Source organism: Erythrolamprus reginae, chromosome 11 (genome assembly GCF_031021105.1).
Source record: "Erythrolamprus reginae isolate rEryReg1 chromosome 11, rEryReg1.hap1, whole genome shotgun sequence".
NCBI lineage: Eukaryota > Metazoa > Chordata > Lepidosauria > Squamata > Dipsadidae > Erythrolamprus > Erythrolamprus reginae.
In genome coordinates, this window is record NC_091960.1 from 28,268,813 (window position 1) to 28,292,910 (window position 24,098).

The 24,098-nt window shown below is 39.7% G+C and overlaps 1 protein-coding gene across 1 annotated transcript in view; it reads right to left on the minus strand.

Moving 5' to 3' along the window:
* Positions 1-24,098, minus strand: part of LOC139174381 (protein argonaute-3) — a 54,658-nt gene that overhangs the window by 14,520 nt on the left and 16,040 nt on the right. The window contains exons 2-8 of the mRNA XM_070764700.1: positions 22,848-23,019; positions 17,199-17,319; positions 12,595-12,803; positions 9,587-9,723; positions 6,272-6,406; positions 2,565-2,652; positions 1,899-2,046 (exon numbers count right to left, since the gene is read on the minus strand). Of these exons, the coding sequence (XP_070620801.1) occupies positions 1,899-2,046; positions 2,565-2,652; positions 6,272-6,406; positions 9,587-9,723; positions 12,595-12,803; positions 17,199-17,319; positions 22,848-23,019 (1,010 nt within the window). The remainder of the gene's footprint in view (positions 1-1,898; positions 2,047-2,564; positions 2,653-6,271; positions 6,407-9,586; positions 9,724-12,594; positions 12,804-17,198; positions 17,320-22,847; positions 23,020-24,098) is intronic.

Consider the following 24,098-nt stretch of genomic DNA (forward strand, 5'->3'; position numbering starts at 1 on the left):
GTTTGAGAAGCATTTCTACATGCACTAATAATTTTGTTGTTTTTGTTGTTAATTGCAAAGTCGTGTGCTATCCATTGTGACCCCATGGACAACATTCCTCTAGGCCTTCCTGTCTTCTACCATCCTCTGGAGCCCATTTAAGCTTATCCCTACTGCTTCAGTGACTCCATCCAGCCACCTCATTCTTTGTGGTCCCCTTCTTCTTTTGCCCTTAATCTTCCCAATTGGCTGGATTGTATAGCTAACTGATTGTTCTGTCTGGGTGCCCCCAGACTTCAACACCAACTGGAAAAAGCAGCCAGACACGCTGGTAAAAGCAAAAGCACTTTATAGTTTGAAAAATAAACACAGAGAAAAACCTGTTCTTCCCAACAGGCAGGCTATGAGACTTCACAGCAGAGTCCTGATGGCCAGACAATACAGCAGACTTCTTGCTGGCACACCCACCACTGTAGAGAATAAGACCCACACCTTTTCCCCCCAAGGTTTCAGTATTCAAAGTCACAAACCAGAATTCCAAGACGCCAAAGATCACAGCCAGGTCCCAGGACTCCCAAAGATAATACTCCACAAGCCAGGAAGGGTGGGTCTGCCTTTTCAGCCTTTCCAGAGAGCACCACACCCAAACCCAGCTGTTGCCTCTTTAGTGCTGAAAGTACCTGGCTAATTGTCCCCTTCGTTGTGTTGCTCTTCTCTGCCGGAGATCGATTATTGCTTGTGCATTTTCATCTAAGGAATCCAGGCTGCTTGCTGGGGAGAGCTCCCCCGAGGGGGACTCTGGCTATTCCCCCTCTTCCTCAGCCTGAGATTCCTCCTCCCCGTCTGCCTGAACCTCCTGTTCCTCATCGTCCCCCTCTGAGCAGGAAGCCGGCAGAGGATCAGCCATTCCCTGAGGGGCCTCAGACGGAATCACAACAACTGATAAAGTGCCATTAGGCCTGGATCAATCCTTAGCAACCATATAGATTTCCTCCAGGATTATTAAGTTTCAAGTTTCAAGTTTTATTGGATTTATATGCCGCCCCTCTCCGAAAACTCAGGGTGGCTAACAACAATCATGAACAGTATACAATAAAATCCAATACTAAAAGCAAATTAAAACCCCTTAATATATAAAAACCAAACATACATACAAACATACCATGTATACAGTTGTAACAGCCTAGGGGGAGAAAATAGTCTTAATTCCCCCATGCCTGGCGGCAGAGGTGGGTTTTAAGTAGCTTACGAAAGGCAAGGAGGGTGGGGGCAATTCTAATCTCTGGGGGGAGTTGGTTCCAGAAGGCCGGGGCCGCCACAGAGAAGGCTCTTCTCCTGGGTCCCGCCAAGTGGCATTGTTTAGTTGACGGGACCCGGAGAAGACCCACTCTGTGGGACCTAACTGGCCGCTGGGATTTGTGCGGCAGAAGGCGGTCCCTCAGGTAATCTGGTCCGGTGCCATGAAGGGCTTTATAGGTCATAACCAACACTTTGAATTGTGACCGGAAACTGATCGGCAACCAATGCAGACTGCGGAGTGTTGGTGTGACATGGGCATATTTAGGGAAGCCCATGATTGCTCTCGCAGCTGCATTCTGCACGATCTGAAGTTAATTCCTAGTTTGGTCTTTTGGGTCTTTAAGTGGCAAGATACTATTATACTTTTAAAAAACCTGAAAGCTTCTATAGACAGCTTGACACTGGGCCCAAAGAATAGTGACTCCCTACAAATCTAATAAATACATCAGGACATAAACTTTCATGAGCGAAGAGAGATCTAGACTCATGGTTATCTTTAGTTCACAAGAAAGCTCACATATACAGAATGTATGGATTATTGAAAAATCTTTTTCAAATCTGCAAATGAAAGATTCTGGGGTCTTCGCGTGTTTCAGAGATTGCAATATTAAATGCATTACTTCAAGAGGCAGATAGGTGTGTTTCTGCTCCTGTCCCACTTGTAGACAAGGAAGATGAGGGTATTTCAGCTGCAGGTTGTACTTTTCTCTGAAATACTGTGCTACTGTTCTCTCCACAGTCTGACCGTTTTCTAACTGCAATGGAAATCTGGAAAACAGAATTGAAAGAACAGTTCATTTGCACAAGTCTGTGAATCCATGGATCTTCTTCCTTCCATATTATATACAGGTAGTCCTTGAATTACAACTGTACATTTAATGATGGTTTGAAGTTACAACAGTCTTGGAAAAAGTGATTTACGACTGACCCATTCTCAAAGTTAAGACTATATCATCCCCCCCACTGGAGTCACAGGATCACAATTGGCTAAAATTTACAACAGTTGCAGCATTGTGCAATCACATGATCACGATGTGGCCTTCCCAGCCAGCTACTGAAAAGCAAAATCAATTAACGACAATGTGATTTGCTTAATGCCCAGTGTGATTCACCTAATGTCCACAGTAAAAATGGTTGCAAAACTGGGCCTAATCAGGAGCATTTGCTTAACAACTGCATTGTTTCAAACCAAATTTCTGGTCCCAGCTGGAGTTGTAAATCAAGAACAGCCTGTATAATATCTTGTAGCCACCTATGTTAACTGTGTAGTTTAGCCATGTACTTACGTCTGATGACTAGCCGGTCTCCGTGTAACATTACAGACACGGTATTTCCGCCTCATTGTTCCACAATGAGTCACTTCAACCTTCAGACCTGGATAAAAAAAGAGAAACAAAATACTGACGTCAGATGATGCTTGCATAGACACAAGATGTTTTGTAACAGAACTTATTCATCTCTTTCATAAGATTTGCTATAATTTCTAAATATACTGTTGGAAGAAAGAAATAAGAATGGTTAGATCAGTGATGGGGAACCTTTTTTTTCCTTGGCTGCTGAACGTGTGCAAGTATGCATTGCCACACGTGCACGAGTGCCCATATACATAAATGCAATGCCCCCCTTGCACGTCCTGCCTCCTGAATATGCGTGCGAAACACCACCCACCCACCACCCATTTTGGCTTCACATCCCAAAACAGCGGTGGGAGAAGGGAATAGCCTCCCATTCCAAATAGAGCTGGGAGGAGGGAAAGCCTTGCTAGGGTGGAATCTCCAGAGATCTGGGAAGGCATGGGCCGCAGAAAGTGAGGAGAAAGCATGAGTTTGTCTGACCTGAAAATCAGCTGGCCAGTGGAAGGCACCCACACATGCGCAGTGGAGCTGAGCTAGTCAACAGCTCAAGTGCCTGCAGAGATCTCTATCTACCATTTATTTTATTTTATTTTATTTATCTATTTATTGGATTTGTATGCCGCCCCTCTCCGTAGACTCGAGGCGGTTAACAACAGTAATAAAAAACATCATATAAATCCAATACTAAAACAACTAAAAACCCTTATTGTAAAAACCAAACATCCCTACAAACAAACATAACATGCATAAATTGTAAAGGCCTAGGGGGAAAGAATATCTCAGTTCCTCCATGCCTGACAGCAGAGGTGGGTTTTAAGGAGCTTACGAAAGGCAAGGAGGGTGGGGGCAATTCTAATCTCCGGGGGGAGTTGGTTCCAGAGGGCCGGGGCCGCCACAGAGAAGGCTTTTCCCCTGGGCCCCGCCAAATGACATTGTTTTGTTGACGGGACCCGGAGAAGGGCATGCGTGCCAAAGGTTCACCATAATGGGGTTAGACATTCCTAATATAATCCCATAGATTTGTAGCCCCTAACCCTTCCCACAAAACAGGACGAGACAATATTTTACAGTGGTGCTTTACTTGCATTTTTAAAATTTCCCTTTGCCTCAAGCGCTGATGTCACCAAAATGAACTAGAATGATGGTCCTTCCTCTTTTCTCTTAATTTTATGGGATTGCAATGTTACTGCTGTGATGACTGACATGTTAACACACTACTGCTATTCCTCTTGTATTATAAACGAAAACTGTAACATCATTTGGTACTTTCTAAATTTCAATGGCCCAATTTTGAAGGGCCCCTAGATTTCCAAAAAAAGGCGGGGGGGGGGACAGCTAGCCTGATCAATAGCAACTCAAATGTATCTTTTCTAAGCATGCCAAATTAAAAAAAAACTATTTTATGAACATTCATGTGTTAGCTTGAATTTTCCCAAAAGGTGGCCCAGCTAAAGGCTCTAATATGTAGGAAAACCCAGTGGGCCATGAAGACAAGTTGATTTGGATGTCAGCAAATGGCATTTTCTTTCTCCCACCATAAAGGACAGTACCTGACGGCATTTTTTCCTGTTGATGCTTCCTTCCTGTCACCATATCTGGAAAAACAAAGCTCTAAAAATCCCAAAAAATAAAGGCAAATACAGGCACACTGTTGTCTCCTTTATGCAAGGAATACAACTTTTGGGAGATAACCATGTTTCACTGAGAGATCTCTTTTTCCCTATTTTGATGAAAATGAGTATGAACCAACATTACGGAGAACAAGGATTTCCTTCTCAAAATCTGTATCTTTCCAGTGTGGAAGGAAGCCATAGCCTGTGAATGCTACATGGGAATGAAACAGCAAATGTGATCCAAATCCAAATTTGTGTTTCTTCTTCTCATACAGCAGAATTGGCCCAGGCAACATCCACGCCAGCCAAGTGGACGCATATCTTTTAAAAGGCTACACTTTTGCAAGATTGCAAGTAAGAACATGCAAGACCTTGGAAAGGAGGTGCACTATCAAAAACGTAAGATTTTTCTGGATTTGTAACATTTGGGGCCTTTTACTTCTTCTTTTCATCCCTCTTTGTACAAGATCACACCATGGCACACGGCCCAGGCAAAACACTGCTGATGTTTGCCCTAAAGGAACCACAGCTGCTAATCTGAATGCCACTGTGTAACATCAATCATTAGAACTGAAAGGGAGGCTAATCAGCAATCCTGCCTTGTCTGAAGCAGTAACACATATCAAAAGAACATGTCTCCCTTTACCTCCTCTGGGGAAAGATGCTACTTTACACTGCTGCTAATTTAAAATACGCATATGCATCCTTTGATTTAAAATAGCCAGAGTAGCTTCAGGTACACACAAAATGTATCCTCACAAGAAGTATCTTTCTTCCACTTGGAATATGGCAATATTTTTATTTATTTATTAGTACTTCTTGCCTCTTCTCCAGTTCAAGATTGTATACGTTATATTTCTTTCATCCCCCACCCATTTTTTTTAACAACAATGTCCAATAAAGTTAGTTGATTTCATAGGAATAACTTGGCCAAAGCCATCCAATGGGCTGATATTGGATCTGAATCTGGATCCCAGTCTATAGACCAATATTTTAACCATGGCAGGTAATCCTCAAGTAATGACCATAACTAAACCTGGCATTTACAGTTGTATGTCATGATGGTAATAAAGCTGATTATCACATGGTCATTATTTTAAAAACTTTTTTTGTGGTGGTTGTTAAGTGAACCTGGCAGTTGTTAAACAAACCCATTGTTCACTATAGGCCAGGGGTCTGCCAAAAAACAGAATCAAATGCTAATTTCTGGCAAAAATGTCTTAAATTGTGGTTGTGTGACCATGGGATGGTTCAAATGGCCACAGCCGTAGGCCAGTTGCCAAATGCCCAAAATACAGTCACCCAACCACAGAGGGGGTAACACTGGAGTTTCGGAAGTGTTAAGCAATCAGTTGTAAGTCAAGGACTCCCTGTATAGCAAGCAAGAACCAATATTTTGATACTCACTGAAGTACGTAGCAAATATGGGGGCTCCTTGGTGGTCTTTGAACTTGCTTTTTTTCTTGCAGACATTTTATTACCCTAACTAGGTAACATCATCAGGGCTAGTAAGGAGTGCTGTTTGCTGTCAGTTTACAAGTAGAAATATCTCAAGCAGTACTATTTGAACATATTAATCCAATGCTCCCTGTGTCTTACACTTGGTACATTTCTAAGGTGATTGATTGGCTGGCATATAACCAACATGGTTTTGTCTGGAAGCTGCATTATGGCAACTGAAAGAATACAGTAGTAAAAGCCAATCAGAGATGGTGCACAGCGTGGCTAGAAGGCGAGAGATAAAGGTGCAGCACACAATTCTGGCAATGGAGCCTTTCTAGCAACGCAAACTGAAATCTCTCCAGTCCAGACAGCTGAAAAAAATCCTTTCACTGTTTATTACATTTTCAAGAATTGCCCATCACATAGATGCCACACTAATAAGTCACTATGTGGCACCAAAGATAATGTACCATTGTACGTTTCTGATGAATGTAGGTGTCTGAGATCTAAGCAAGCACCTCATAAAGCAGTAAGATTAGCACTGTGGATTAAATGCTATATATATATTTTTTTTAAACTCACCCTTTATCTCTTTGGTGAATTTTACACGGTGAGAATCAGTCAGCGGTCGTGGCTGTTCATCAATGTTGTGTATATCAAGAACTTCACACATGAACTGAATTACAGGTTGTGCTTTGTAGAAGGCAGTGGCAGAAACTAGGGGAAAAATAATAAATGTAAGGAAATACAGGAGACCCTACACCATTTCTGACAAATGACAGTCCAATCTCAAAAGCCTCCAGCGATGAAGCTTCCACAACTTCCAAAGGCAACTTCTGTTCCACCGATTATTCTCACTCTCAGGAAATTTCTCCTTATTTCTAGGTTGAATCTCTGCTGGATCCATTTCCATCCATTATTCTTTGCCTCATCAACTGGAGAGTCTACCTTTCACCCCAGGGATTCTTTAGAAGTGGTCTGGTAACACCTTTTCTGATTAACAGATTTTATTAAAAGGCTTAAGATTTCATGAGTTGCAGTTCACAAAAGCCTTCGTCTTTTAATAAAATCTGTTAGTCAGATAAGGTGCTATCAGACTCCTCCTGACAGACTAACACTGCTCTCCTGCTCCAATGCCCAGGAGTTCTTTCTTTCTCCTCTGATTTATTCTGATTCAGAGGCTGGAATTGAGTCAAAATGCCTAGTTGAAAACATGACATCAGATAGGGCAAATCTGTAATACAGTACAGTGGTACCTCCACTTACAAACTTTTCTAGATAAGACCTGGCTGTTTAAGATTTTTTCGCCTCTTCTCAAGAACCATTTTCCACTTACAAACCTGAGCCTCCAAAACTGTAACCGGAAAAGGCAGGGAGAAGCCTCCGTGGGGCCTCTCTAGGAATTTCCTGGGAGGAAACAGGGTCAGAAAAGGTGGGGAGAAGCCTCTGTGGGGCCTCTCTAGGAATCTCCTGAGAGGAAACAGGGCCTCCACCCTCCCTGTGGTTTCCCCAACCGTACGCATTATTTGCTTTTACATTGATTCCTATGGGAAAAATTGCTTCTTCTTACAAACTTTTCTACTTAAGAACCTGGTCACGGAACGAATTAAGTTTGTAAGTAGAGGCATACAAATCCAATAAATTATTATTATTATTACCACTGTACTGGGAATTTTGAATCTGTTTGGCTGCAAGAGAATAATTATAAACAAGATTCATATGCCACTTAAATAGTTCCCTTCACTGACATAATCACTAATCAGGAAACTTGTCTTATATCTAATGTCGCAAAGCCCACACTTTAATTTTGTCATGAATAAAAATATTGACTTTTCTGGTACTAAGCAGATTCCTCATTCTCTTATTAACAGTACACACAAAATATTTGAGTGTACACACCACATTCTTTCCAGCTCCAATTTTTGGACCAAAGCATTTAATAATCCTCGATTTAGGTCCGCAATTGAGCCTGGAGTTATGGTCATAAGTCACTGTGGTTGTTAAGCAAGTCACATGACCTGACCCAATTTTATGTCAATTTTTGCGGTGATCATTAAATGAGCACAGCAAACATTTTATGAATCCATTTTAGTCGATGGGCAGTTTTTTCCAAAAACCGAAAGTAAAGGCCAGAAACCGGGGGGGGGGGGGGGGGGGGGGGGGGGGGGGGGGGGGGGGGGGGGGGAAATCCCATGTTAAAAAAGCATGCACATAACTGGGATGCTGCAAATAACTGTAATGGCAAGTCAACTGCCAGGTGCCCAAATTGCAATCATGTGGCTGCAACGGTGTATATCATTGTAACTTTGAAACTGGATCATAAATCCAGGACTATCTGTATTTCAGGCTGGCTGAAATAATTTTATGCTTTAAAATATTCTTCAACTGATTTAAATGGATTTTATTTTCAAAATTTCTAAATAAATATAATTAATTTAATCTGAAATCTCATCAAATGCTTATGCTTAATATTGGAAATACAAAATAATACGCTCAACTCCTACTTAATCATGGACAAACCTGGTGAATGTTTGACCAGTTGCTATATCTCAGCCTTTCTTTTTTCACAAGATGTTATGAAAATTATTGATTTAAATTTATTGATTACCAACCTCCAGTGGATTCTGGTTGGCTGCAAAATTAAAAATATTGTATCAACAGCAACCGAAGCTAAATTAGTTTGCTAACAAAATCCACAAAGCAAATAAGTGGTTATTAAACAATGGTAAAGATCAACCCAAGTAGTAGTACCATGTACTATGTCTTGAATTTTTCCTGATACAGTTAGACATAAACACAACCAATCAATAAAACTATTTCCCCAGGAATTTTAAATTTTGGAGTAACGTTAAAAAAATTTCCTTTGGAGAGAGCAACATGAAGACTGATTAGCCTTTGTGTTGGTCTGAGAGAACAACTTTATTACAAAATAGAATACTTTTTAAAATGATCTAAGTATTGTTTAGGTCTCTTATACCACAGAACCAGAACCACCAGAAGACAAAACATCCTGATGGCAGCCTGGTGAGTGGTCTAGAACTCCTGCTGGGATCTTCCCTGGCATGGGCAATGTACAGGCAGGAGAATCAGAATAAAAAATTACATTATTGAAGTATAGATGCAGCTGATTCTTCCATGAGTTAATTCAGAGAAGAAGAAAAATCAAGCAAATTTGAGGTTCAATTATGAAAATATGTTTCAGAACTGCAACATAATTCTTTTTTTATAAATGTTTGTATTGTATTTTTCTCCTTTTATAAATTCCCATGATTTATACATAACTGTGCTCACTCGCCTATTATTTACATATCTATTATTTACATATAATTATTTTCAGATCCAGGTATATTTATTTATTTATTTATTCAATTTTTATGCCACCCTTCTCCTTAGCCTCAGGACGGCTTACAACATGTTAGCAATATCACTTTTTAACAGAGCCATCATAATATTGCCCCCATAATCCGGGTCCTCATTTGACCCACCTCGGAAGGATGGAAGGCTGAGTCAACCTTGAGCCGGTGATGAGATTTGAACTGCTGACCTTCAGATCTACAGTCAGCTTCAGTGGCCTGCAGTACAGCACTCTACCTGCTGTGCCACCCCGGCTATTCCATACATATTATTTACACATCTTTTCATTCAAATCCAAAGGATTTGGGGATAGTGGAAGGATTTGTGCTCTTCAATCCCCGAATCCCCAAGCCAACATGAGGAATTTATAAAAGGAAGCTGAGATTTGTGAAACAGAAGAGGACTTTTCCTCACAAAACACCAACACCAGTTGTGTATGTGTATACATATTTAAGCCTTCATAAATGCATTTTCATATCCATGCACAATATCAATCTTTTATAAACACCCTCGAACATTTTTCAAAACAGAACTGGTGGTTACCATCTATATTCAGCATCATTTTCCACATTGCTGGCCGAACAGACTGATGAAATCCAAACCAAACTTCCCGGCCACCTCCCAATGGATGATCATAGCCTTCAGGAGCAGAAAAAAAGGAACGGCCCACAGGTGTATACCTATGCAGAGAAGGAACCAAGTGTTTATTGATCCATTTCACATATCACCATAATCTACATTAATGTCTGGTGGCTCGTAATAATAATAACAATAACAATAATAATAATATAATATAAATAAATAAATAAAGACAATACAGGTAATTCTCGAGTTATGACCACAACTGGGATCTGAATGTTCATCGCCAAGCAATGCAATAGTTAAGTGAGTCATGCTTGTTTTTACTATAGTTTTTACTACATGATTGCTACAAGCAATGACAATGGGGGAAAACAGATTAAGACTCTGTGATGTGATTGTTTAATGACCATGGTGAAAATGGTCATAAAATTAAGACTAGTCATATTGACTTGTTTTATGACTGCATTGACTCATGACACAAGTTCCAATTGTAATCTTAAATCGAAAGCTAGCTGGACCTGGCAAAGCAAAAGGCGGGGTTTCAAAATCCTCACTTAACTTAAAAGGGATTGCTAATTGTAGGATCTCACTTTGAGTTTGCAAATAGAAAACACACTTCTAGACAAGCCCTTCTAACAGAGCTGTCCTTAATCTATGATTGTACTGGAAATCATCACATCTGAAATCTAATCTAATACAAATCTAATCTTGAAATCTAATACAAACAGAATGAAACACCAAAAATCAGGAATGAAAAATAGCTAGATTTAGCACCTTTAGTCTACACAAAGGATTTATCACCTGGTATTTATTATCTTTTCCCCCAAAAAACTGAGAAAGAGAACGTTGTGAGAGAAAATAGTTTGTTTGAATTATCTAATGAATTCATCACAGAAGAGGGATTTGGGGGGGGGGGGGGTTGGTTTTTTTAAAAAGAGCATTTTATACCTCACCTTCCCCAGTATCACTCAATCTGGAGTTTTACTTTTCCCTCAAAATTCCCCACCTATAAGGGTCTGTCTCCTTTTTGGGGGAAGAGAATGTTGGGGTCCTGAAAACCAGGTTTGTAGAACATTTTATCCTTGAAGGCATTGAACTGAAGTTAAACAAGTAAGTGTATAAAAGGACTCTTGAACTTACCTGAACGGTCTTCTCGATGCACTGCAAGGAGAGTCCAACATGGGTAATACTTCAGCCTGATTGGCTAGGGACTGAGTTAAATTAGAATAATTATAATTAGCTCCACCCTATCCTACCCCCAATAGCTCAGTCAATAAAAACGAAGGAGTAGTGCAAAGCAACACAACTTTATTAACTTAAGAACAGGAAGTTCAACTGAGCCCCTGGGCCAATTGGTCGGATTGGGTTTGGACTCTCCTTGCAGTGCATCGAGAAGACCGTTCAGGTAAGTTCAACGGTCCTTCTCCAATGCACTGCTGCGGAGAGTCCAACATGGGATATACCCAAGATTATGATGATAGGGCGGGCGATGGCTGGACCAGGGGCGTATGTGTTTCACACACCCGCTGCAGCACTCTTCGGCCAAAGGCCGCTTTGCGGACCCAAACGAGTCAAGTCTGTAGTGTTTGATAAATGTATCTGGAGTGGTCCAAGTGGCCGCTCGATAAATATCTTCCAAAAGAGCCTGAGAAGTCCATGCCGCTGATGTTGCAACACTCCTTGTAGAGTGGGCAGTAATGTGTCCCGGAACCGGTAAGGACTGTGATTCATAAGCATTCACGATGCAAGATTTCAGACAATGGCTAATTGTTGTAGGGGACACCTTCGTGCCCATCAAGGATGGCATAAAGGACATAAACAGGGCCTCTGTCTGACGGGAGGACACCTCCGCCGCCGGTGACTTCAAAGGCCTGCCCATCAGCTGTTAGGCGGCCGCCGCTCCGCCGTGCTCACCACCGCCGCTTTCCGGCTTGCAAATGTGAGAGGCGGCTTGTTACGGAGCATCCAAGACTGAGATTCTCCTCTGTTACCTGCGGTAAGCACTGCTGTGGAAACAAGCGCGCGCTGGGGAGGGGTGGAGACCCTGCCATGCCTAGCCCCCTCCGTGGCCAGGGACCTCACCACGCGTTGCCAGCCCATCTTGGCAATCTAGGCTGGGGGGGTGGTATGGCCACGGAGGCCAGGGACCTGGCCTAGTAAAGGCCTTAACCTCTGGGCAGTGCTCGCTGAGAGCAGAGGCCCTGAGGAGGTAAAGAAGCTGCAGGCTATACCCTCGGAGGGCAGGGGCCTGAATTCTTCTGTCTTCTGTTCCTCAGCTGCAGATAGAAGAGAAAAAGGGAAAAAGGAAAGACATTAATTTGTAACATGTAACATGTAACTAGTGGAGAAGAAAAACTCTAGTCCCTACACTACGACTGAGTTTTTAAGACTGAGCTATTGGGGGTAGAATAGGGTGGAGCTAATTATAATTATTCTAATTTAACTCAGTCCCTAGCCAATCAGGCTGAAGCATTACCCATGTTGGACTCTCCGCAGCAGTGCATTGGAGAATAGATTTCTTTTTAATTTTTCAAAGACCAGTTCCCATTATCAACAGCCACTTCCTGGAAGTATATCTTCATATACAATTGCTTTAAAACACAGATTTTGTAATTCCAAGATACAGCCCTAATATACAAAACAAGCAACATAGCTGGCATTTTTCTCGCTTTAGTGTCTGTCACTTTATTTCATTGTCTGTCACTTGTCAAATTCACAAGTCTTCCATTGCCTTTGATCTTCACTTAATAACATCCTTGTGGGAAACTTTTCCAATTATTCAAGGATTTTCCTATTCATTTCTAGCAGAATATGCTCAACAAACAGAAATGGGAAACTTTTAGTGACCTCACTAATGCAAAATGCATGCTCTCCTTATCTCCTAAATCTTTGCATGCAAGTTTAAAAGCACAACTCCACAAAAAATTATCTCAGGAAATAAATGGAACATAGGACATTAGGAAACCTACTTCATGGAGGGTAAATGTCGTAGCACCACATCAACAGCATGAACAGGGTTAGTGCTGATTGGCTTGTCCAATTCCAGAGGCTCAGGTAAGGTTCGTCCAGTCAGAACTTCATGCAATAGGTGCCAGCTTACCCGGGAAACAAATTTTATGGAGACCTTGAAGGGACGATCTTTGCCACCTTCTCCTGGCAATGTTACATCCAAATCAACCTATTGGGAGAAAAAAACCATGGAAGAGGAAGTTTAAAAAAAGTTTTCAAGCTCAGTGAAAAGAAATCTGCATACAAATTTTAGTTTCATTTCTTTGCTAAGGAATTTCAATGACGTGATTTAAATCAGCTTTACTTCCCTGACTGTTAAATCTATAGCTATTCAGGGAGGAAATGAATGTGGAAAGAGAATATTTAAAACACCATGTTGAACTTAGGAATCTGGAATCCTAAGCATCCCCTCTTTTAAAATGTTAACACAACATATTATTGTTGTGAGCTGCCCCAAGTCTGTGGAAAGGGGCGGCATACAAATCGAATGAATGAATGAATGAATGAATGAATGAATACATCTTTTTTTAAAAGATCAAATATATCTGTATTTGACATTATTGAACTTGAAATCTATAATTTATTCTTACAAAACGGTAGTTTATTTACTATGACCTATGTTGAAAAGATTGTATAGATTTAAGCAAGATAGAATTGCAACTGTAGAAAAGCAGTTTGATATATGTTTATGTTTAATTAATTGAATTGTTTTTGATAGTCATTTATATTTTTAACTGTATGTTTAATTGCACATCATGCAGAGTCACGTTTGTGTGATGTGCAGCTATACGAATTTGCTAAATAAATAAATATCAAACCATTTATGATACAGATTTAAAACTGTTCTCAGTGGGAGCCTATTTCTACAGATGCTAAATAGAAATAAAAATGTAAAGCCTTTTCAACAGCTGCTTCTATTCTCTGGAGCAATTTGGGGAGGGGGGGCGTTAATTGTTATTATACACTACCTAGAATTACACTGATCTGGGCAGCTTCAAAAATCTACTAACTAAATAAACTATGTCCCATGGTAATTTTCTTCAAATTTTGCACTGTAGCCTGAGAAAGCTGTTTTAAAAGATTACTTAAAACTACACAAGAGTATGAACTATTTTGAAGTTAGAACATCTGAAAAACATTGTCAGGGTCAGGATTGGCACATCAAAGGGAGACAAAAGCATTCCTTCTAGTATTTTGCAGTTACACAAAATACTACATGAAATATGCATCAGCATTTCATAGTTTCATATTCTGTGGTTTTAAAAGGAGCAGCATGCAGAAGGATGGTCCAAGAGATACTGTATTGCAGTGATACCGAGCCTTTTTCTGCTTGTGTGCCAAAAGGGTGCGCATGCACACAATCCCCCTGCACTCCCCCCCCCCCCAAGCGCACATATGTCACTGGAGCCTCCAGACCTCCAGTAGGCCATTGGGCTGTTTTTCGCTCTCCCCAGGGTTCAGAAATGCCTCCTGAAGCCTGAGGACCAGGGAAAGGCCTGCTGTCTTTGGGGCTACCGGTGTACCCTCTGATGCCGTCGTGGGCTCCTTCAGCAGATATGGCTCTACGGGCCATAGGTTCCCCATCACTGCCATAGAGTAAGAAGAGGCAGCTACCCCAAACCTCTTCCTTCCCCATCCAGCTGGAGATTACACAATCTCTCATTTTGGGCTTTTCTCTGGAATGAGCTGCTTCCTCCCTGGGGATGCTTGGTGTGGCCAAGATCATTTCCCCCGCACGCCACTTCAATTTCTCCAGGTGCACATTCCCACACAGGACAGTGTAGTCTAAAAATGTTTGATTTGAAGTGAAGAGACCCAGATTCTAGTCCATCTTCAACCAGAGAAGTTCACTAGGTGATTTCAGACAACTACGTTTTGTCGGCCTAACCAGTCTTAGAAACATAGAAGACTGACGGCAGAAAAAGACCTCATGGTCCATCTAGTCTGCCCTTATACTATTTCCTGTATTTTATCTTACAATGGATATATGTTTATCCCAGGCATGTTTAAATTCAGTTACTGTGGATTTCCCAACCACGTCTGCTGGAAGTTTGTTCCAAGGATCTACTACTCTTTCAGTAAAATAATATTTTCTCAAGTTGCCTTTGATCTTTCCCCCAACTAACTTCAGATTGTGTCCCCTTGTTCTTGTGTTCACTTTCCTGTTAAAAACACTTCCCTCCTGAACCTTATTTAACCCTTTAACATATTTAAATGTTTCGATCATGTCCCCTCTTTTCCTTCTCTCCTCCAGACTATACAGATTGAGTTCATGAAGTCTTTCCTGATACGTTTTATACTTAAGATCTTCCACCATTCTTGTAGCCCGTCTTTGGACCCGTTCAATTTTGTCAACTTGTAGACTTGTTGTTCTGGGGGGAAATAAGGAAGTACTACACAAGCCAATTGAACTCCTATTACAACAGGTAGGATCCAAATAAAATAAATAAATATATGTTAGTTAGGCTCAATGTGTCTGTCTTTAAAAACTCACTGAGTGGTTCAAATGCAAAAGTATAAAAACAAAATGATGCACATGGGAAAGGAGATAAAAAGCCATTTCAACCATTCCCTCATCAGTTACCCCTTGGTGAAATCACAAAACATTGACTTATAGGCAGGTTTTCAGTGCCTTTTCTGAATACCACAAGAAAGGGTCACCCAGACCTCTTGGGGAATAGGTTTAGGTTTAGGTTTATTGGATTTATATGCCGCCCCTCTCCGCAAACTCAGGGCGGCTCACAACAATAATAAAAAACAGTACAGTACACAATACCAAATCCAATGCCCACCCATCCAGTTCCAATTTAAATTAATAATCTCATAAAAAACAGTATATATAAAAAACAGGCACACAGTCAATCAATCAACAAAACAACATGGGCAAGGGGGAGGTGTTTTAGTTCCCCCATGCCTGACGGCAAAGGTGGGTCTTAAGGAGTTTACGAAAGGCAGGGAGGGTGGGGGCAATCCTAATCTCAGGGGGGAGCTGGTTCCAGAGGGTTGGGGCCCCCACAGAGAAGGCTCTTCCCCTGGGTCCCACCAGACGACATTGTTTAGTCGACGGGACCCGGAGAAGGCCAACTCTGTGGGACCTAACCGGTCGCTGGGATTCGTGCGGCAGGAGGCGGTCCCGAAGATATTCTGGTCCGGTGCCATGAAGGGCTTTATAGGTCATAACCAACACTTTGAATTGTGACCGGAAACTGATCGGCAGCCAATGCAGACTGCGGAGTGTTGGAGTGATATGGGCATACTTGGAGAAGCCCATAATTGCTCTCGCAGCTGTATTCTGCACGATCTGAAGTTTCCGAACACTTTTCAAAGGTAGCCCCATGTAGAGAACGTTACAGTAGTCGAGCCTCGAGGTGATGAGGGCATGAGTGACTGTGAGCAATGACTCCCGGTCCAAATAGGGCCGCAACTGGCGCACCAGGCGAACCTGGGCAAACGCCCCCCTCGCCACAGCTGAAAGGTGTTTTTCTAATGTGAGCTGTGGATCGAGGAGGACGCCCAAGTTGCGGACCCTCTCTGAGGGGGTCAATAATTCCCCCCCCCCCAGGGTAATGGACGGACAGATAGAATTGTCCTTGGGAGGCAAAACCCACAGCCACTCCGTCTTGTCTGGGTTGAGTTTGAGTTTGTTGACACCCATCCAGGCCCCAACAGCCTCCAGGCACCGGCACATCACTTCCACTGCTTTGTTGACTGGACTTGAATGATATTCCAGAAGTATGCACAGACTTAAATTTTAGTACATAACATTTGGATAGGCTTCAATGAATTGTCAATCCCCTTCCTGGCAAAAGGGTACTTTTTGACATACCAAGTGGGGTCTGAAAGAGATGGGTTGCCAAGGGATGTACTTCTTAATTTCAGCGTGGGTCCTGACATATTGGGGTAGCTGCCCCTTTGGATATAGCTAAGTAGGTTAGAAGGTATAGCTTTAGTCTGGCAGATTCTGTCCATTAAGTGCAATCAAAGACTGGATTTGATTTCACCATGTTGCCTTTGGGCTTGGACCTGACCCTGTCTGCTATATGCCTTATAAAGATGATGATGATGGTGATGAAAAATCCACTTAATTGCACTTGTTCAACAGTCCCATTATGTCTGTCTACTCTCAAATCCTTCTGCTGTCACTCTCAGTATCCAGAGAAAGATTGTTAATTCCTAGTAAAGGCTTTTCCTTTCTTTTCCTCCCTCTCTTCCTTCCTTTCTGATTATGCTTCTTTGCAAAATGTTTTAAATATGTAGTTTTTGTATTTTAAAACAAATTAGCAATACTCTGTAAATACTTCTGTTGTCCTCATTTTTAAATGGTTTCTTACCCTTTTAAATACTTTTGTTGTAAACTGTTATCAATTTGCTGAAATTGGTGACTGAAATTGCTGGTTGTCAGTCAAATTATTGGCATACAGTATATCACCAATGACAAGTAAAATAAATGAATAAAATCAGCATCTATATGTAAGTAACTGAAATATGTAACAAGTAACTGAAAATAACACTGAAGCAATTTCTTGTAGCTTTAAATTTGTCACAAATAAGGAAATCATCTTACCCCAGTTGTTGCTACAGGGAGTGGATTGGCTGTATAAAGGCTTCTTTTTCCATCATAAACTGGTCTACGGTCACCAAATATTGTCACTTTAAAATGCTGCACCATTGAATCTACTACCTCCCTAGAAAAATGAAAGAGGGAAAGAAGTATATTTGCACATTTAAACTGCCTGACATTCAGAGAGAAGAAATGAAAGCTCATTAAATTAAATGTAAACAGAGTGAAGCTGCATTATATCAACAGTAACATGTTATTATAATAATTATAATAATAATCTTACAAAACAACTGGCCATTGTGATAAAAATTGATGATGATGATGATGATGATGATGATGATGATAATAATAATAATAATAATAATAATAATAATAATATCTGATCACTACACAAGGGTGATGGAAGATGCTTACAGGTATAATCTCAGTATCAGTACCCTTATACAACTTTTAAGTTTTAGACAAAATATGGTAAAAATAATAAATAAAAATAACTTGTAGCATGTGTTTAAATGCCAAACAAGTCTTACCTTATCTCTGTGTTTTCTAATTTTGAATTCTAATTTTAAATTTACATAAACTTTTATTTCTTATTACAGCTACATAAGCTGACTTGTTTCCTCTAAACCACAAACTTTATTATTTTTTCAGTGGGTAGATTAGAAACTATCTTCACCCTGATCCGATCGTTTATTCGTTTCCTTCCACATTAAAATTGCTGTTTTGTGCTTTGAATTCCTGGTACACCTTTCAGACTGTGTTGGTTTTTTTTAAAAAAAAACAACACAATCTATTTCTAAATTATTTTAACCCTGCTGTTCTGTTCGGGTCGTATGCGACCCGAAGCCAAGTTTGAGTCCCTGTAAAAAATTTTCCCTGCATATCTGAAACTTGAAATTTCATGACTTTTCATCATTTCAGGGGTTCTCTCTATGAGAATTTTTTTTGGGGGGTGGGGGGCTTAGTTTTTGCTGAGCAAAAAAAGTTCCTAATGTTATGTTCGGGTCACATACGACCCGGACCGAAAACACTTCATTTGAAGTGCTTATGTTTGGTCAATTTGAAAACTTTTTTCACTTGGAAAGTAGTCTGAACATTTCTGCACACAATGATATGAAAATTGAAATGAAAAAATTAATCCTTATTGGTTTATTTTGCACATAAATGTGCCGCCCCCCCCCGTTTTTGTGATTTTTTTTCAATTTATGGATAGTTTTGCTTGCAAAATCCATTCTATTTTACTGGAGTTGGTGTGGGATTGGTAGCTTGAACATTTCTGAATATAAGAAAAATATAAAGGAACTGAAAAAAATGATTCTTACTGGTTTTTTAACATCAGAAATAAGGCCTCCCCCCCCCCTCGGCTGCTTGCAATCATTTTCACTTTTTATTTTTTTATGCTCCAAATCCGAAATATTCTTTAAAATCTTAGGCATTCATTTACTCAATTTAACAATGCTGGTCATCAAAAAATATTTTTGGGGTGGTGGCTAATTGTTTTCTGGGCAAAAAAAAATCATAACTTCAAATCTGTTTCTGTTCGTATATGACAGGACCAAAAATATTTTTTTTAGGTACTTGAATTTAATCTTTTTGAAAACTTTTTCAACTGGAAAACTAGTTTGAACATTTATGAACATAATGATATGAAAATTGAACTGGAAAAATTGAGACTTATATTTTTATTTTGATCAAAAAGCCCCTCCCCCCATCCTTTCTGAATTTCGTGTCAATTTATATTTTTTAAGGCTACAAATCCCTAAGGAATTTTCCCCCAAAAGGTTTGATATACTAAATTGAACATTTCTGAACATGAGAAAAATATAAATGAACTGAAAAAAATGGTTCTTATTGGTTTATTTTTGCCACAAAAGGGCCACCCCCCCCGGCCTTGCTGTGTGCCATTATTGTCACTGTTTATACATATTTGTCTATAAATATTTGGAATATCCTTTTGAAAATCAACCACATTGTAGCCAGATAACTAATTTTATGAAAGAAATCCATTTTACTAAAAAAAAGTATGTAAGTTTGAAATTAACAGCATAATTTTTATATAAATTGAAATAAATTTATATGCAAAATAAACCAATATGCATCAATTTTTCCAGTTCAATTTTCATATCATTATGTTCAGAAATGTTCAAGCTACAAATCCCACACCAACTTTAGCAAAATAGAATGCATTCTGCTAGCAAAACTATCCATAAAGTAAAGACTATTTCACAAAAACGGGGGGAGGCACATTTATGTGCAAAATAAACCAATAAGGATTAATTTTTTCAGTTCAATTTTCATATCATTGTGTGCAGTAATGTTCAAGCTACCAATCCCACACCAACTTTAGTAAAATAGAATGCATTTTGCAAGCAAAACTATCCATAAATTGAAAAAAAATCACAAAAACGGGGGGGGGCAGCACATTTATGTGCAAAATAAACCAATAAGGATTAATTTTTTCATTTCAATTTTCATATCATTGTGTGCAGAAATGTTCAGACTACTTTCCAAGTGAAAAAAGTTTTCAAATTGACCAAACATAAGCACTTCAAATGAAGTGTTTTCTGTCCGGGTCGTATGTGACCCGAACATATCACTAGGAACTTTTTTCGAACAGCATACAAGGGTTAAACAAATGTTTAAAAGTGTTTAATTTAAACATGGGGCTATCCTTGAAAAGTGTTCGGAGACTACAATTCATCTAAAATGCAGCTGCTCAAGCTGTTATGGGTGTACCTAGGTACTCTCATGTTACATCAAATCTCCGCGAGCTGCATTAGCTCCCAATACATCTCCAGATACAATCCAAGGTGTTGGTTATCACTTTTAAAGTCCTAAATGGCTTTGGACCAGATTATGTACAAGACCGCATTCTGCCACATACATCCCAGTGGCCGGTTAGGGCCCACAGAGTTGATCTTCTCACGGTTCTTTCAGCCAGACAGTGTCAGCTGGCAGGACCGCGTTGGAGGGCCTTCTCTGTGGCGGCTCCAGCTCTTTGGAATCAACTGCCTCATGAGAGCCGCACGATCACCACCCTCATGGCTTTCCGAAAGGCCATAAAAACATGGCTTTTTTGGCAGACCTGGAGCTGGTGAATGGCTCCATCTTGCCCCAGCTGTATGGATGAATGTTTTTATAAATAAGGAGTTTTTATAATAGTTTTTATTCTTTTATTTTGCTGTTAGCTGCCTACTCCGGGCCACGCGGTGGACTTTATGGCGCCAAGCGGCTTGCGCGTGGGTGAGCTGCAAGTGCCGGAATTACTGGGCGCTGAGGGCCTTCGTGCCAAATAAAACGCTCCCTTTTTTTTTTGAATGGAGGAAAGACTAAAAGTCCAGCAGACGAACAAGAAAGTTTGTTATGTGTCCCACACCGCTGGAGGAAAAAAGGGCCACAAATAATAACCTCCCAGCCGAGTAGATTTACTTGTAAATGCAATCCAGCAGCGGCACAAGCAGGGTGATTATGAAATTTGCGGCTTTAGCTGCGCCGCGGCTTCTCCCTTTGGCGCCGAGCCCAGTAGAGCTGGTGCAAAATCTAAGGCTTTGAAGAAAAGAATAATGGTAAATGGTTTTACTTATCTTTAGAATTGCAGAGAGAGAGAAAGAACGAAAAGGGAAGGTGTTTTGAGAGGAGATGAGCCACCACGTGTCCTGCCAGGAGGACCAAGCGAATTCTGGGGAAGGGATGGATCCAGCAATCTTTTTAAAGACAAGGCTCGGTCCTATGCAGATTGGACAGCGAGTAACCCATGTGACTGTTGGACCTGCTCCTTCAGTACAGAGAATGTTACTTATCTATATTTATCTTTTATAACTAAAATTATATTCTTTGTAATAATTATATAGCAACACCATTGCCTCAATGGACTAAGATCCTAGGATCTAAACACAAGTGTGTTGATTTTTCTTTGACACAACAAATTCACTGAAGTCGCAAAACACATATTTTCATTATTTCTTAAAGACTGCATGTTTAAACAACACAGATAAATATTACAGCAAAAATAAAGGAAGCATTGTAGAAAATCCAGCCAAGGAGACTTACTGCATAGCATATAAACAATAGCTGATGAAACTTCTGAGCAACTATGAAATCAGTTAGCATGAAGATCATGATTTCACATCATATGGATATTGCAGAATCAAAAACAGTTTGAATTTCTTTTAATTTACCCAAACTAAATTACTTGCTTAGTGGATGAATTACACAAAGCATCAAAAAGAAGAACAACATATACATCTGGTATTAAAACTGAACAGGACAAAGGACTTCAAAATTCTATTTTCCTGAAGTCAAGCTACTGTTAATTATCTATTTCCATTGTTTACAGATCAAGAGGCAGAGTTCTTACCCTATTTATAGTTTCCAGTTAATACTAATGAAGCGTTTAATAAAATATAAATCTAGAATTAGAATTGTTTACAGAACGCTGTGCTTAATTTTGCTTATTGCATCTTAAATGAAACTGCAGAAGGTGCAGAAAGGAACAACAAAAATGTCCAAATGGTTGGAACAATTCCTGTGTTTTGGTTTTCTTTGGTAGAGAAAATAGTCAGGTTGGAATCATGGATCGCACAGTGAAAGTGAATGGAAAGTTCATGTATAAAATAGAATAAGTTGTACAATGAGGCAGAAGGTAATTGACTGAAGACAGGGATTATTTTTTAACTGTACTGTATATTGTTGAGCATGGACATTTCCTATTACAGGGCTCAGTAACCATCTACCAATCTGTACAGTTTCATTGGATGTAAAGCTCTTCATAGTCAAGATGATTGCTGTATAGTACTGCTAGTAACTGTGGTATTTTTCCTCTCAAAGCCAGTTGCTGAAAAATAAGGTTTTGAGGTTACTATTCTCTTATGCTCTATTTTGGGCTTCTCACAGGCATCTCTATGACTTCTGTGTAATTGAAATATCAGTTTAGATATACCTTGGGACTGATCCAGCAGCGTTTTCAGCCTATTCAGATCTAATCTGCAACTGGTTGACTTTGTGTTCTGATTAATCCATTAACAAGTGTTAATCCATTAACAATTGAGACATGATACTCAAAAATTTACTACCAAGAAATTAGAATTTTCCAGTAAAACAAATATAGGTTGTTTTTTTTTAAAAAAACAAAAAAACAACCCATGTTGCTCTAATAGTGCTACCATGAAAACATGGCCTTTCCTGGAAGCCCACAGTATAATATCGGTATTTTAAAAAGTGCTATCTATAGAGACTAAAACAGATTCATGATGAATGTTAATTTTCAAAAAGTTGTGTTTAATTTCAGTTTGAATCCTTCTTATTCCCAAATTTCTTAAAGTGCTAATGACTCTTAAAAACTCACTTTTGTTATGTTCTACTTGATCTGTTAATGCTAAAGACATATGCCATTTTTACAAATGAATTTTAATTTCTTTCCGGTATGTGGGTGTTTATGTAAAACAATATATGTCCAAGTTACAAATTTACTCCTCAATCCAAGAATAAATAATATGCTCGTGATATCAGCTATTTTTTAAAAAATAAAGAGACTATCAAATGAAATATTTTCTCCTCAATAGAGCGCTGACCAGCACTAGCTATTGAAAGCATCTCACTTCATCAGTAAATCAATATTACTAAGCTAAAATAATATTACTCATTATAACTTACCTGTTCACTCTCCTAGGACACTTATCTGGCTTAATATCCACCTCATAGAGGTAGACGTCAATCTTTGGGATTTCAACTTGGAAGCAGTTGGCCAGCAGTTTAATAGGTTTCCCCATGGTGCCATAGCCAGGTCGTCGGGGCACCATGAGTAGGGGCTGAGCCCCAACGGTTCCTGCCAAATAAAACAAAGGTACAACTTAGAGATGGATGCTGAACTTGTTTTAAGTGATATTGGTGCAAAGAAACATCCAGAATTATCCCTTCCATTACATTTGCACAAATACCATGCTAATTTCCATTTGCAACAGAGCTAACCTTGGCTGATTTCCTAAAAGCGAAGCAGTGAGAACTGGTTAATAATAAATGGAAGATCATCAGAAAATTCCAAGGCTGTAGCTTAAACTGAAAAGTTTTTTTAAAACCCAACTACCATCCGGAAACAAGGCAATATCAGGTCATCTTCTGCATTGTTGACAAGAATGCATTAATGAGGGGAAATGTTTTCCTTCTTTTACATTACAGTGGTCCTCAACTTACAATCACAATTGAGCTCAAAATTTCTGTTGCTCAGCAAGACAGTTGTCAACTGAGTTTTATCCAATTTTAGGATCTTTGTTAACATAGTTGTTAAGTGAATAACTGCAATTGTTAAGTTAGCAACATGTCTGTTAAGTGAATCTGGCTTCCCCGTTACCTTTGCTTGGCAGAAGGCTGCAAAAGTTGATTTACATGACACTAGGACACTGCAACGGTCATAAATACATACCACTTGCCAAACATCCAATGTGACAGTAGGGATGCTGCAACAGTTGTATGAAAAATAGTCATAAGTAACTTTTTTCAACACTGTGATAACTTCAAATGAATGATTATAAGTCAAGGACTACCTATGGTGTTTTATTCCTCCCTGATTAGCCATACCTTGAATTCATTCTGACCTGAACTCATTTTGTTGCTTATTATTTTTCAGTCCAGCCATGACCATGCATATTAAAAAAATACTCATAGGTAATATGAATGTTGAAATTTCCAATCTAAACCTTAGAAACCTATAAAACTGTTTTATACTCATTTTCTCCTATTTCATCAAAATTCTGGGCATACCTATCTCAAGCTTAGGAAAACCACAGCTCTTCCCTTTATCACTCTCTATATTCACCCAAACGTATCTCCATATCCTAAATCTGAAGCTCAGACATTCAAATGCTAATTTCATATATCTTCTGAATATCTGTTGTTGTATTTTTATAA